At 46.2% G+C, this 15,427-nt stretch overlaps 1 protein-coding gene across 3 annotated transcripts in view; it reads right to left on the bottom strand.

Moving 5' to 3' along the window:
• TMEM132C (transmembrane protein 132C) overlaps positions 1 to 15,427 on the bottom strand; it is a 375,242-nt gene that overhangs the window by 227,331 nt on the left and 132,484 nt on the right. For all 3 annotated transcript variants that reach the window (XM_060311004.1, XM_030859975.2, XM_060311005.1), the window contains exon 2: positions 13,951 to 14,839. In XM_060311004.1, coding sequence (XP_060166987.1) covers positions 13,951 to 14,839 — 889 coding nt within the window. The remainder of the gene's footprint in view (positions 1 to 13,950; positions 14,840 to 15,427) is intronic.

Genomic DNA, 15,427 nt, shown 5'->3' with positions numbered 1-15,427 from the left:
ATATACTTATCACAGAGTATAGACAAACTAAATGAGATCCTTGCTCTTTGGGAAACATGAAAATTGGCCTCGATTTCAATAGCTTATGGCCACTTTATCTACTGCCGGCATCTAGGAGGAGCGTTTCAAAGCAGCAGAGCTTCTTACCTTGCCAGGCAAGGCCGTGACGTTCCCGACAGATGGCTTTCCCCACGTGTCCGTGGGTATACTCCTGACTCACTGAGAACCCTGACTGGCTTTGAAGCCTAAGGGACAACTGGTTATAACCCATGGTCGTAGTGATGTACGCCGTGAGCAACTTGTTTTTCTCAGGGTGTTCCAACCTCAGCATCACTGATTGGAATTTTGAGCTGGTATAGTCTTTGGTGGGGGTGGGGGCAGGGAAGCTGTCCTGTGCTTGTAGGAGATCTACCATTGTCCCTGGTATCTACCCATAAGACACCAGTAGAAACCCCCTCCCCAGTTTTGACAACAAACCGGTCTCCAGATAATTTCCAGACTGCCCTGGGAGGGGGGTTACCTAAGGGAAAGCAATGGGATCCTTCTTCCAACAGAATGTATGTGTTAGAGTAGAGATGGGAGTTCATCAGAATATTTTTAGCTGCAATTAGTAGCTCTAAACCAAGAGCAGATACAAAGACTATCTATGTAACTTGAGGAAAACCCATGTGATAATAAAAAATAATAATGCAATAACAGCAGATATGTGTAAGTGTACACCAAGCATATGTTAAATTTCTGTGTCATTTCTGCATCACCATAACCCTGTAATAATAACCCTATTATTATCCTCATACAGAAATCAAGGCACAGAGAGGTTGAGGAACCTGCCCTGGTTGTACAGCTAGGAAACCCTGAGTCCAGGATTTCAGTTCGATCGCCCATCTCTGGAGCTTATACCTCCATCACTATGCTCCCGTGATGGACACCTCTTGATCTTCTGCTGCCCAGTGTACAGATCCTCCTTCTTCTACTGCCTGCATCCCAACTTTCCCTCTGTCAAGCCACTCTGCCTGTACTTTTAGTCAACAAGTGTTTAGTGGCATTAATCCACCCCTTCTAACTCGAAGGGTGGTATGTTTAAACAGCTGCTCACAATAAATGTATTAGGGATGAGTATGTGGTTGAAACCCAGCCAAGGAGACTCAATTCCAGGACATTCGCTGGACAAGTTATAAAGGAGAAGCCCACTTAAAATAACTTTTGTTGTGGTGATGGTGCTAAAGTACACATCACATGAAATTTTCCACCTTAACCATTTTCAAGTGTACTGTTCAGTGGTATTAAATACCTTTATAATGTACAACCAACACCACCCTCCATCTCCGTAATTCGATTCATCTTGTAAAACTGAAACTCTGCACCCACTGAACAATAATCCCCCATCATCCCCCCAGCCCGTCAACCACAAGTCTACTTTCTGTCTCTATGATTTTGACTCATCCAAGTACCTCATGGAAGTGGAATCATACAGCATTTATCATTTTATCATTTTGACTGGCTTATTTCACTTGATACAATGTCTTCAGGATTGTTATCCATGTCGCAGCAGGTGTCACAAGTTCCTTGCTTTTTATTAAGGTGGCATAACACTCCACCGTACATTTTGTTTATGCATTCATCCATCGATGAACACTTGGGTTTCTCCCACTTCTCGGCTGTTTTGAGTAACGCTGCAGTGAACGTGGGTGTATAAATATCTCTTCAAGATCCTCATTTCAATTATTTTGGGAACATACACAGAAGAGGAACTGCTGGATCATATGGTAATTCTATTTTTCGTTTTTTTGATGACCGCCATATTGTTCTTCCCAACAGCTGCACCATTTTACATTCCCAGCAATAGGACACAAGGGTTCCAATTTTTCCATATCCTCATCAACACTTGCTATTTTCTGTTTATTGGATAGCAGCCAATCTAATGGCTGCGAGGTGCTATTTCACTGTAGAAGTCCACTCTTAAACTCTCAGCATGGGGCCTTCCCTGCTGGTCCAGTGGTTAAGAATCCACCTTCCAATGCAGGGGACGCGGGTTCGATCCCTGCTCAGGGAATGACGATCCCACATGCCACAGGGCAACTAAGCCTGCGTGCCACAACTACAGAGCCCATGTGCTCTGGAGCCCACGAGCCACAAGTAGAGAGAAGCCCGTGCACTGCAACAGAAGATCCCACGTACGGCAAATAAGACCCAACGCAGCCAAATAAATAAATAAAAAATAACTCTCAGTATGGTCGCAACTAGGAGCCACTGGCGGTCACCATGTAGGGAGCCAGCAGGAGAATTATAATGACACGTAAGGAGGGGATTCGGCTGATGGAGCTAAAGAGATTGGATGCCAGAATGGGTTGTTGAGAGGACTGCATGGCGTGTTACAAATGAATGACATGACAAACACTATGCAAGTATACTCTCCTAGAATCCCAATAGGTCCACATCCAACCAGCAGTCCCAGAGGCAGCCAGGATTTTAACTTCAGGAGTGACTGGTCCCATCCAGGTGACACTGGTGAGAGCTGCTAAAAAGGCTATGCATTTCTTTACTTTGTTGTAGCAATTTCCCTTTTTAAAGATGTCTCTGAAAAATTCAAAAGAAGAGAAGACTCCTTCAAGAAGGCACGTCCAAAGTGACTGCATAACACCAATTGGGGGACTTCCCTGGTGGCGCACTGGTTAAGAATCCACCTGCCAATGCAGGGGAGACAGGTTTGATCCCTGGTCTGGGAAGATCCCACATGCCGTGGAGCAACTAAGCCTGTGTGCTGCAACTACGGAGGTCCGTGCGCCTAGAGCCCGTGCTCCGCAACAAGAGAAGCCACCGCAATGAGAGGCCCGCGCACCGCAACGAAGAGTAGCCCCCGCTCGCCGCAACTAGAGAAAGCCTGCGCACAGCAACAAAGACCCAACACAGCCAAAAATATAAATAAATAAATATAAATATAAATAAATATATATAAGAAAAGCCACGTGCGGCGAGCGGGGGCTACTCTTCGTTGCGGTGCGCGGGCCTCTCATTGCGGTGGCTTCTCTTGTTGCGGAGCACGGGCTCTAGGCGCATGGGCTTCAGTAGTTGTGGCTTGCGGGCTCAGTAGTTGTGGCTCGTGGGCTCTAGAGCACAGGCTCAGTAGTTGTGGCGCACGGGCTTAGTTGCTCTGCGGCATGTAGGATCTTCCCAGACCAGGGCTCGAGCCCGTGTCTCCTGCATTGGCAGGCGGATTCTTAACCATGCCAACCAGATGCTGGTATTTTAGGGATATGTAAGATGTGGTCTCCGTCTTTTAGGCACTGCCCTCACATGTGGTTCCACCTGAGGGACAGCCACCGTCCAGGTCTGGTGATGCTGGTCTTTCTAGCTGTATGCTCTCGAGGCAAGATGAAGGAGGGAGAAAGTCCTAGTTGATATAAGTTAAACTAAGGGAACAAGGTCAGGCCTTGAGAATGTGGATCCACCGTGGAGGAAAGAAGGGAGGGGGTGGGGTGGGGCAATGGGACTCAGCCACGGGGGGAGTGAGGTCACTGGATTCAGCTGGAGAAAACGGCTGGTAATTGGTCCTGAGATCCACAGCCCCTCTCCCCTTCCTTCTATCCCCTCCTACACCACAGCCTCCAGTCTGTCTTGATGTCCTAACTTCCAGGACCCTTCCCTTCTAAGTAAAACAGTGCATCGTACTTCTGAAAGTAGACTGGAGCCAGACTGGCCCTGGGGAGCACACAAAGGACTAATAAACACAAGAAAATATACTCAACATTGCTAGGAACATAGGACATGGAAGCTGAAATAGCAAGAAGTTTCCAAGAAAGGTTTTATTTTTTAATGGAAAAAAAATTCTTTTTTAAAATTTGTATGCATATGTTTTGTTCTTTAAATTTTTGAAATTAGTTTTTAATACAAGTTTTAAAGGTTACTTTCCATTGACAGTTATTACAAAGTACTGGCTCTACTCCCCGTATAGTACGGCACATCCTTGTAACCTGCCTTATGCCCAATAGTTTGGATCTCCCACTCCCCCTTCCCTCTCCCCACTGGTAATCATCAGTACTTTCTCTCTGTGCGTCTGCTTCTTTTTTGTCATATTCACTAGTTTGTTGTATTTTTATTTATTTTTATTTTATTTTATTTTATTTTTGCTGTACGCAGGCCTCTCACTGCCGTGGCCTCTCCCACTGCGGAGCACAGGCTCCGGACGCGCAGGCTCAGTGGCCATGGCTCACGGGCCCAGCCGCTCCGCGGCACGTGGGATCTTCCCGGATCGGGGCACGAACCCGCGTCCCCTGCCTCGGCAGGCGGACTCTCAACCACTGCGCCACCAGGGAAGCCCCAGTTTGTTGTATTTTTAGACTCCGCCTATAAGTGATACCACACAGTATTTGTCTCTCTCCGGCTGACTTATTTCACTTAGTGAAATAAAGCAGCGGGAATGCATTCAGAACGCTTTTGAATCCGGTAAGGTTTTTTTCCCCTCTCCGAGATTTTAATTCAGCTGATAACTCTTGCAGTTGCAAGCCATAAACAGTTGAACGTTCTGATATTAGGAATCCTGGAGCAGTGACCTGACACCAAAGTAGCAGCATATCAGTACTTTGAAACACTCCAGCATATGCATATATATCTGAGTCACTTTGCCGTACACCTGAAACTAACACAACACTGTAAATCAACTATACTTCCATTTAAAAATTAAATTAAAAAACAAAATAAAAAGAGGGACTCAAAAACAAGAGAAAAAAATCCATATGAAGAAAAATAAAATACCCCAGTACAAAATAATACTAAAATTTTGACACTCTTACTGCAATGACTACCACGCCCTTAGCCAGACTCTCTTTTCCAAAATGTCCGGATAGAAAGGGACCGTGTGTCACAGGGCCACTTATGCACGTGTCATATTGTTTGCAACAGACAAAGCTGTGATCTGGGGAAACTCGAACACTAAGATGACTTTTACATGGTTGAAAGAACGTGGAACAAAAGAGGCAGGACTTGGTCAGAAGGACTCTGCTTTTCTCTGTTCACAGAACTGGAATCAATTTTATGTTTAAATGTTTCCCACAACAGTCAAATCGTTCTCAAATGTTTCGCAGAAGCCGGGCTGCCTGGCAACCCAGATGTGTTCTGGGGGGCTGGGGAGGGGCCCCAGGCAGGAAACGTTATTTCTTTACTTCTTCCCAAGCAGAAAGAAAATTGTTCCTTTTCTCTATTCCAGCAGAATACATTTAAAACGACAAGCTGGAGAAAATGAAAACAAACCTTTCCCGGGGAGGCCTTCAACAGGGAAGGCATTTGCAACACGAGTGTGGGAAAATGAGTCTCTAGAATTTTCTGAATTAGCTCCAAATTGGCCGTCGAGGCAAACACCATCCTGTTGGACGGTCTCCTCCGCTTCAGGGGGAGTCTGGGGACTGTGCCGTCATTCTCGAGGGTTCTGCTTGACCCTGCAGATTGAGGCTCCGGTGCAAATGAAGAGCCAAAACTTATCCAGGGCAAGCCAGGTATCTGGAAATTGCCTTTGAGGGTTTTTTGTATCCTCAGACACAAAACGGATGGGGCGAAAAAACCCACACTCCCTAATATTCAATTATAACCACACGCACACAGGCTGCGCTCAGAAATTAGTGGAATGGATTTGAGGGTGCAGGTCTGGACTCCCCCAACAGAGAAGGGTTTATCCTTCATGTAGCGAAGGCACACGTTCTTATTCATAGCATCTCCTTCCCGCCGCGGGATGGAGCAATTCAGAAGAACCAAGGATGCCACAGTGGAAGGCTCTGAAATACAGCGAGTGGCCCATCTTCTCTAGGGTGGGTTGAAGAATGGCCCTTCCCCCAATGCATGTCCATCTAGAACCTCAGAATGTGACCTTATTTGTAAACAGGGTCTTTGCAAATGTAAGTAGTTAAGGATCTCAAAAATGAGATCATTCTGGATTGGGGTGGGTCTTAAAGACTCGTTTCTTTTTCTTTTTTTTTTTTGTAAATTTTTATTTTATATTGGACTACTGTTGATTTCCAATATTGTGCTAGTTTCAGGGGTATGGCAAAGGGATTCAGTTGTACGTATACATGTATCTATTCCTTTTCAAATTACTTTCCCATTTAGGTTGTTACAGAATATTGAGCAGAGTTCCTTGTGCTATACAGTAAATCCTTGTTGGTTATTTTAAATACAGTAGTGTGTATATGTTAAACATCCAATTTATCCCTGTCCCCCTTTCCCCTTTGGTAGCCATAAGTTTGTTTTCTATGTCTGTGAGTCTGTTTCTGTTTTGTAAATAAGTTCATTTGTATCGCTGTTTTTAGATTCAGCTTATAAGCGGTATCATATGATATCTGAATGACAGGTTTTTTTATAAGAGAAAGGAGAGGGCAATTTGAGACACAGACATAGAGGAGAAACAGATGGAAAATTGATGTGAAGACACGAGTAGAGAGTAGAGGGATGTGACCACAAGCCAAGGAACCCGAAAGGCTGACAGCAGCCACCAGTGTCTGAAAGAGGCAAAGAAGCACTCTTCTCTAGAGACTTCAGAGGAAGCAGGGCCCTGCCGCTGTCTTGATTTCAGACTTCTGGCTTCCAGAACCGTCAGAGAAAAAACTTCTGTTGTTTAAGCCATCCAGTTTGGTGCCATTTGTTACAGCAGCCCTGGGACACTAAACCACTCTACTTTGAGCCCTGACTTACGGATCAAGAGACGCAGCATGGCAACCTGCAGACCCAAGCAGGTCCCCAGGCCTGCACGGCGATGGCTGAAAAGTCATTCTGTTTGAAAGACTGTACATAAGCCCTGCGTTTCCAGCTGGTCTTCAAGACCAGTAAACCTGGTCGTCATGGTCTTGGGCTCCAGAGCGGCAACAATTGCTGGGAGTTGAGAAGAGGCTGCTCCCTTTAGAAAGGCACGTGAAAAAAAAAAAGGAAACACACGTGATCCCCCTCTTGCTGCTTCCCTACCGGTCCCATCATTTCCACCGCGGAGGGTGCACACATCTGACTGGCCGTTGCACAGAAGTGGAGAACTGTGCGGACGTAATATACTGCCCTCGCCGGATCAAGTGTTGATCTGCGGCGGTCTCGGGGGCTGGTTAATTGAGATTATGGGGGCTGCTAAGGCCCTCTTGGCACTCGCCCACCCCCCGCATACAGCTGCACGTGTCTACATTCCCTGGCTAGCCCGTATAGACGTCTGATGTAAGCCAGCCCATCCCTGCTTCGGCCATTCTCATTCACCCGAAACGTTGAGGCGGCTTCTCATCGTGACACGGTACAAAGCATAAGAAACGCTTTAGTGTCCGTGGGAAAGATTCAACCGGGCACGATCCTAAGAATGTTGCCAAGTGTGGGAAAGGCAACTGAACATTTGATCACTTGAGGGAAAGAGCCTCAGTTAGACTAGAGTTTTATTTTTTTTAATTCGTTCCATGTTTAATATGTGGTTAAGTTTGGAGGCAAGAAAGAAAGGTCAAGACGAATCATCTTTTCTATCACACACACCATCTGCTGGGAGATATAATGGGATGGCCAAAAAGTTCGTTCGGGTTTTTCCATACCATCTTACAATATGTCCCTATATATACATATAGATTATACTTATATATAGTTTCTTTATATATATAATTATTTACAGATGCTTATATATAATACATATGGTTTATTTATATATCTGGCTTATTTCTATATTGTATATATGGTTTAGTTTTGTACATCGTATATTTTTAAAGTATACAATTCAGTGGTGTTCGGGACGTTCACAAAGCTGTACACCCATCTGCACCATCTAATTCCAAAATACTTTCCTCCCTCCAAAAAGAAACCCCACACCCTTAGCAATCATTCACCACTGGCCATCTACTTCACTGGGTCCTGGCAACCGCTACTCTACCGTCTGTCTCTACGGACTTGCCTATTCTAGATATTTCCTATACATAGAATCGTACCACACGTGGTCTGTTGTGTCTGCCTTCTTCCACTCGGCGCCCTGTTTTCCAGGTTCATCCACAATGGTAGCCCGTATCAATACTTCGTAACTTTCTACGGCCATATTCTATTCCATTGTAGGAATATACCACAATTCACTTATTCATTCACCCATTGATGGAACGTTTGGGTTTTCTCCATGTTTTGGCTATTGTGAATAATGCTGCTATGACCATTTGTGTATTTTGCGTACTTGTGTGTAATTAAGTGTAAGTAGACTTAGTAGTGAAGCCGCGTGATGGGCTTCAGTCTATTAGGAGAGAGATGCCCCATGAATCCCACCATCCACCCACCAGGGGCATCCTGAGACTCTGCCCTCTGCCCTGCGCTGGTTAGGAACACAATTTGTCTGTAAAAGATGAACCTCAAAAAATTCTTGTAGACTTGGAGAGAGCCAGGCTCTGCAGTCTACCTGCGTTCCCTCGTTATACGCTGAGGTTCTAGAAATACATCCACCTACAGATCTCATCCTGCTTAAAGAAAAATAATACTTCCCTAACATTCTTCTTCCTTTAGCACATCTCCTTAAAAACTTCTTGCCTGACTGCACCCTTCATCCTTGGTGTTTATTTATTGGAAAGACGCTGGGAACACAGAGCAGCACTTAAATGCACATGACGTCATGCTGATTTGGCTGGGGGACATTAGTCATTAACAAGAATGACTGTGCATATACCTCGCAGCCACACCAGGACAGAGGTAATGAATCAGTAGGTCCCACATCCGATAGCCAGGAAGGAACAGAACGATACCCCTTGCAGCCCAGCGGAGGGCTGCCTCACGACTTACTCCCTTAATTTGTGATCCTGCCTCTACAAAGCAAGGGCTCTTCAGACTGGACGCCTGGCATAGCATCATCTTTCTTCTATTCCTTTATTCTTCTGGGAGGATTACCTCGTGACTTCACCATGTTTTACTTAAAAAGGAAAAATCACCTCTTAGGATTTAAACCCTGAAGGCTCCATGATCACTGCTGATACACAAACCTTACCCAGAAAAGAACAAAGCAGCCATGCAAACGGTTGTTCTGTGGTCAGTTCTTCTGGAGAGAAAAAGATGGAAAGATTTCTATTTCTGCTCGTGGGGGTCATGACTCGTTCTGAAGAGTCAGCTACCTTTGAGGGGAGGTGTGGTGGCCGGACCACCGGCTGACAGGACTTGGGATAACTACCTGAGCTCGACAGAAATCCAGAAATACATGGAATCCAAGACAGGTGATGTCAAGTATCTTGTTTTCTCTCTTCCTCAGTCACCTGTGAAATAGTCTGGATCCTTTGGTTTTGAATTGATTATACTGATCAGACACTTAACTCTAGATGTGGAAGGAACAGAATGAGGGAGCACACTGTCAGAAGAGAAACTGAGGAAATACGGTCTCAGCAGCTTTTGACTTTGGTCAGACGCCTAGGATGAGCCAGACTGTTTCTTCATTTCCCACCCAAATCTCCGCACAGACCATCCAGATATCCATACCCTCTGCACATCAAAGGTGTAGACGAGTGGCTGTCAACTGGGGTGATTCTGTCCCTCAAGGGATCTCTGTCAATGTCTGGAGACAATTTGATTGTCACAACTGAAGAGAAGGTACCACTGCTAGTGGGTGGAGGCCAGAGATGCTGCTGAACATCCTACAGTGCACAGGATGGCCTCACGACAAAGAACGATCTGTCCCCAAATGCCCGTCTTGCGGAGGTTGAGAAATCCTGGCGTAGACTAAACCAGCTGGTATGCTACTTACGTTCTTTTCATTATGAGACTTGAGATAGGACGATCTGCTATGTGTAAGCTCATGGTAGCAGCATAATGTAATCCTGTAAAGAGGAAAGACTCTCTTTGTGACTCTCTTAGCATCCCTAATTCCAATCACAAAGTTGCGGGGTTCTGAATTAGTTACACTCGGAGGAGGACATTCCCCGACTGTTTCTGTGAATTAGGGATTTCAATGAAGCAAGCTTATTTTAAAAGGGAGAGGACCAGTGAACCACTGCCTTGGCTTCTTTAGGGATCAATTTCAGTTGCTTCCTGCTGAGATCAGAGGTGCCCCTACTCTTCCCTTCAAAGACCTGCAAAGTAAAGAGTGATCTACCGGCCTAACACCTGCAACTTGAGATAATAACTTGAGATAATGTGAACGTTGGTCCCAACACAGGGAGTAATTCCGCAGACCCAGTCTAAGATTGAGCTTTGGGTAAGATGTGCGGTCCTCAGCATCCCGGCTTGTCAGCAGCACTCAGGTACGTGGAGATGGCATCGGGAACTGTCAGGACTGATGACGCCAATTGTCAATATGTTTTGAAAACCCTCGGAATAGGGAATAATGCTTATGCTTGCCGTAAGAAATCTTGATATTATTTCAAGAAGATTCAGTTAGTAAGTCATGAAGGAAAACATCCATGAAAAGGCACATCATGGTATAAATTTGACATTAGGTATTTGCTTTTGCATCAATTCAATAAATGTTTACTAGTCCTTGACTACTGGGTTGGCCAAAAAGTTCATCCGGGTTTTCCTGTTAACACCTTCTGGAAAAGTCCGAATGAACTTTTTGGCCAGACCAATATGTGCTAAGCTGTATCCCAGGGGACAAGGGACTGATACCCATGGAACTGACCTACTTAGAAGTATCTGTAAAACATATCCAGTTGGGTATTTTCCTTTACGTTGGCCCTTATTTTATGTTTCTATTTTTCCAAAATAGGTTTCTAAAATAACGTTCTATCCACAGGAAACAAAGCTTCAACCTCCACACCTTGACTGCATCTCAGGAAGCAATTTGATCACAAAGCAGGGATGGCCCTTGAATTAAATGCACGACTAACTAATGAAATGCAGGCGGCTTCCTCGAGCCCACGGAAGAGAGTATCGTGTGTGAAAACGATCTCAGAAAGGAGGCTTAGGCCAAGTGTCCATGTATGTTATTGGCCCTATAAAAATTCCCAAGAAGTTTGGGTTGTCTTCAAGCATCATAGCCTTGTCGGCAAAGCCATCTTCCAGGGAGGCAATGGAGAATGTCTTCGGATTTCACGGTCAGGAAGGGCGTAGCAAAGTCCCTCCCCCCCAAAAAAAAAAATCCCCCGTGAATTTCGCAGCTGGGTTCCAGTGATGGGCCAGATGGATTTCTCCTGTGATCGACTGAACCAGTGACCATCACCGGAGACAGCTGGATAAAGGTGGACTTCCACGAGCTGCTACTTCTACTAGGAAGAAAGTGGTGTTTCCCAGACTTCAGTAAGCCTCATGCAAAATTCACTATTTCGTCACATCTGTGTACATCTTTTTGTATTTTCTTACTGAATATTTTTTTCCTTAGAATAATTAATTTATAAATTAAAATGAGATACGTTATCTGGAAAGAGAATACCTACTTTACCCACAGCCTTCCCATACCAATCAGGGCAGCTGCATCCTTCACGCCCAATGTCTTAGAGTCATTCTTTTTTTCTCTTTGCAGTACGTGGGCCTCTCACTGTTGTGGCCTCTCCCATTGCAGAGTACAGGCTCACGAGCCCAGCCGCTCCGTGGCATGTGGGATCTTCCCGGACCGGGGCACGAACCCGCGTCCCCTGCATCGGCAGGCGGACTCTCAACCACTGCGCCACCAGGAAAGCCCTTGGAGTCATTCTTGACTCTGTTTCTCCTCCACCTCCTCTCTCTCCCCATGACTCTGATCCGTGGGTGGAAAGATCAGGAAGGCAGAAATAGGGCCACTGCCCTTCCCGGCATCAAGCAACATCCATGTCGTTCCGACCCTCTGTGCTCCCAAAGCTCTTGTCATTATAAAACAAATTTTTTGCTCTTTAAACAAAAGCATGGTGAAGTGAGAATCAATACAGCTTTCAGAACACACCTGGTAGCTGCTGTTTTATGCGAAGCGCAATATCCTTTCACTGCTAAAATAGAATTCAATGCTTATGGAAGTTCTGATGGGTGTTCAACAGCAACCCTTCATAGAAGCACTTTTATGTGCCAGATACCGTTGTAAGCATCTCACAAAGAAATATCAGCCCACTGAATCTTCCCATCCCTACGGCAGTAGGTACCAGAGTCTCATCTGAATTAGGAAACTAAGGCACGTGGAGATGAGGTGGCATGCCTACAGTCCCAAAGCCAGGAAGCAGACCAGAACTGAGGCCAGCTGGTTGCAGGACCTGTGTTCTCCCACATCATGCTCATCTTTGTGATGAAAAATACAGAAAACAGCTTCTCCTCTCCAGTGAACCAGGTCTGAGTGTCCCACCTGCAGCGGAAGGCCCTGCATCTTACACGTGGGGACCCAGTGGCTCAGGCATACTCACCCCTCAAGCCCGCTGTGCTAAAGAGGGAAGCTAAGGATAAGTACAAGTGGGAAGATACTTATGACTCTGGAATTTTAAAACTTGTTAGCAGTACTACTGATGCCCTGCCTTCTATCCCTCTTTTCCAAAGCTCAGGATTGATATATTTATTTTGCAATAGAAGAACACGAGACCAGGGTGCTAACGGACTCAGTGGAAATGAAACTCAAACCTTCCAGATCAGTGTCTTTCCCCATCCAAGGCAGGAGGAAGCAAACCTGGATCCTTTTATCTCAATATCTGCTATCCTGGCCCTGCAGTTATAAGGCTGACACTTGCATTAAGACACTGAGTTTATCCTTCCGCCCCCCAAAGGCAGCAGGCACCAGGCTGACCACCCATCAGTACAAATACGATGGGAATTTTTCCCCCAGGGCACAGTTTATATTTTGTAGAAGATGCAGGACTGCCGAACGTCACTGAAAGTGATGCTGTAAAGCCCTTGATCATATCCCAAACCACTGTCAAAGACGGGTCTGGTAAAACTAGTCCACTTAAAAATTGAAAGAAAAAATTATAAGGATGATGACTAGACAGACACTTCAGAAGAGAATTATTCGAATCCAAAGGACTAAGAAATGCCTCAAAAAACTTATTAAAACCCTTGAAAATGGACCATTCTTATCATCAGACAACAAAATTTAAACCAAAGTGAAATATGCTACGAGATGCCATCATTCTATTTTGCGAATATTTTCCCCAGCAACTCAAGCAACATGTGATTAATTTTTTATTCTAAAAAGAACCAAAGCACAGCTGCAATTACAACCTAAGTCCTTCTTAACGATACCAGACAAAAACCTGCTATTTATCATCCTTATCTTTTAAACAAATCTCAAGCAAATAGTTTTTCATTTTTATGAAATCCTAGGCCACATTTTAAGAGGATTTGCTTCAGGTGGCTTCCCCCCCCCCCCCCGTTATTAGTTATCCTCAGATAACAGGCGCTCCTGATCTAAACCTTAGAATCACTGTGCAGAGAAAGAGCCCATTACAAGTTTGGGGTGATTTGCTGAACCAACAGAGGTGATGGTAGGTGGGTTGTTCTGTAGTTGTTTCAATTTAGTTTTCTTTTTTCTTTTTTTATGAGATGGAATACCTCTGTGCTGAAGAATCTTCTGTTGGGCAGACTCCCTGAATCATTGCTAAACTGTACTCAGAAACTGGGGTTTTCCCACCGCTAACTGGCAAGATTTAACCCCACCAAAAAAAAAAAAATACTTATCCTTGGCTTTTTTTTTTCACGTTTACACCCCAAGTGAGATAGCAGAGAGTGAGGTATGCCTATGTCTTTTCTTGGGCCCCCTGGACATATACTTGGCCATGCAACCAAGAATTTGTACATGTATTTAAAAAATCTGAAGCTTAAAAAAAGTCCTATCCTTCTGCCAATTCAAAGGTAATACAAGGTCAGAAGACAGTGGGTAAGTTAGTCTTGTTTCTTAGGGGTGCAATTCCGGCCCTCATTCTCCCACCCCCTAATATACAGCGAAGCTGCTGAAAGCCTGTGGCCGGGTGCAGAATGTGGCTTCTACTCTGAAGCCGGAGCGCCCCTGAAGGTGGTGAAGATGGATTCTTCTCAAATCTGCACCCCACCTTCCTGTCCGGCGTCACCGTACACACGCCCCAGACTACAGTGGGCACCTACCTCAAGATGAAGAAGTCCACGGTGGAATTGCTGGCCACGGTGACATAGGCAGTGACCACGTCTCCTTGCTTGGCCGGCCGGGAGGGCAGCCAGACGGCCACGTTGCCATCGAGGCGCAACTCGCTGAGCTGGGCGCTGTCCTGTACCCGGTAGAGGCCGACGGCGCCGATCCTCTGCAGGTGGGACGTGCTTTCCTCCAGCCCGTCCTTCCCGGGGCGGATGGCATTGCCCTTCCGGACGTCGCCGCCCGCACAGTCTCCGCGCTCGTCCCCGGGCTGCAGGGCGTAGTAGAGCTCCACGGGGCTGCCCTCGGGGGGCTCGGGCGACTTCTTCCTCCCGGCCACCACCGTGGGGGGCCCGAACCAGCCGGCCGGGAGCTCCAGCTGCGCCACGCACAGCCCCAGGGCCCCCTGCAGCCGGCAGGTGCCCCTCACCTCCCGGGTCTCCCGGAAGGCGAACACCCGCAGGCAGGGCAGCCTCTGCGCGGGGTCGGCGTCGTCCCAGTCCCTGCCCACCACGTGGAAGAGCACCTGCACGCGGGGCCGGCTCAGGGAGACCTTGTCCCGCAGGATGTGCGCTTTCAGCTTCCAGTTGAAACTAACCTTGTCGGTGGGACCCAAAAAGTCTGGAGTCGACATCAGGTCCAGGGGCACGACCTTTTCCACCGAAAAAGGCCCATAGCTGGCATTTAAGATCGGGGGCCGCCTGGCTTTGTAGGGGAAGAAGGACTCGACTCGGGACTGCAGGCTGGAGTTGCGTGTCAAGTCCTGGTTGGTTTCCTTCAGGAAGAAGGAGGTCTCCGCTCTGAGCACGTGGTAGGTCACGGGCAGATAAGGGGGCAGCGAGGAAAACCTCTGGATGTTGTCTGTGACCCCACGGCCCTCGATCACTGCAGGGGGGAAAGAAAAAAGAAAAAGACAAAGATGGGGTTATTCCGGGCTCCTTAGAGGTCACTTACGAGCAACTAGGGGTAATTGACGAGCAATTTAGAAACGAGGGTAAACACTCTGCAGTCCACTTGGCTAGGATTTTCATGTTCCTTCGATCAGCCACTAAATGACAACATGCTCCAAAAATTACCTGCGTGTATTAGGTCGAAACCTACGAAAGGGAGATTTTTGTCCATTAAGAATTGTTGAACAGCGGCAACTTTATGGAGTCTGATCTAATGCTGGCAAGTGTGGGAGTGTAAAGTGGGTGGATTTATTAATAACTTGCATGAGTTTCAAACATTTTTAATGACACTGGTACATGAAGAGAAAACCAGACCAGTGGAAGGGAACCGTTCATAAACAAGCCCCTGTACATCTAGACATTTCGTATGTTTTAAAGGTGGTACCACAAATCATAAGGCAGAGACAGACTTTAAACGGTACTAGGACAACCGACCAGCCGTTTGGCAAAAAGATACAATTAGGGCCATACCTCACACCATACACAAGCATGAACTTCAAATGGATCAGTGATCTAGATGTAA

The sequence above is a fragment of the Globicephala melas genome, chromosome 13 (genome assembly GCF_963455315.2).
Source record: "Globicephala melas chromosome 13, mGloMel1.2, whole genome shotgun sequence".
Classification (NCBI taxonomy): Eukaryota; Metazoa; Chordata; class Mammalia; order Artiodactyla; family Delphinidae; genus Globicephala; species Globicephala melas.
This window is presented reverse-complemented; position numbering and strand designations above follow the sequence as displayed.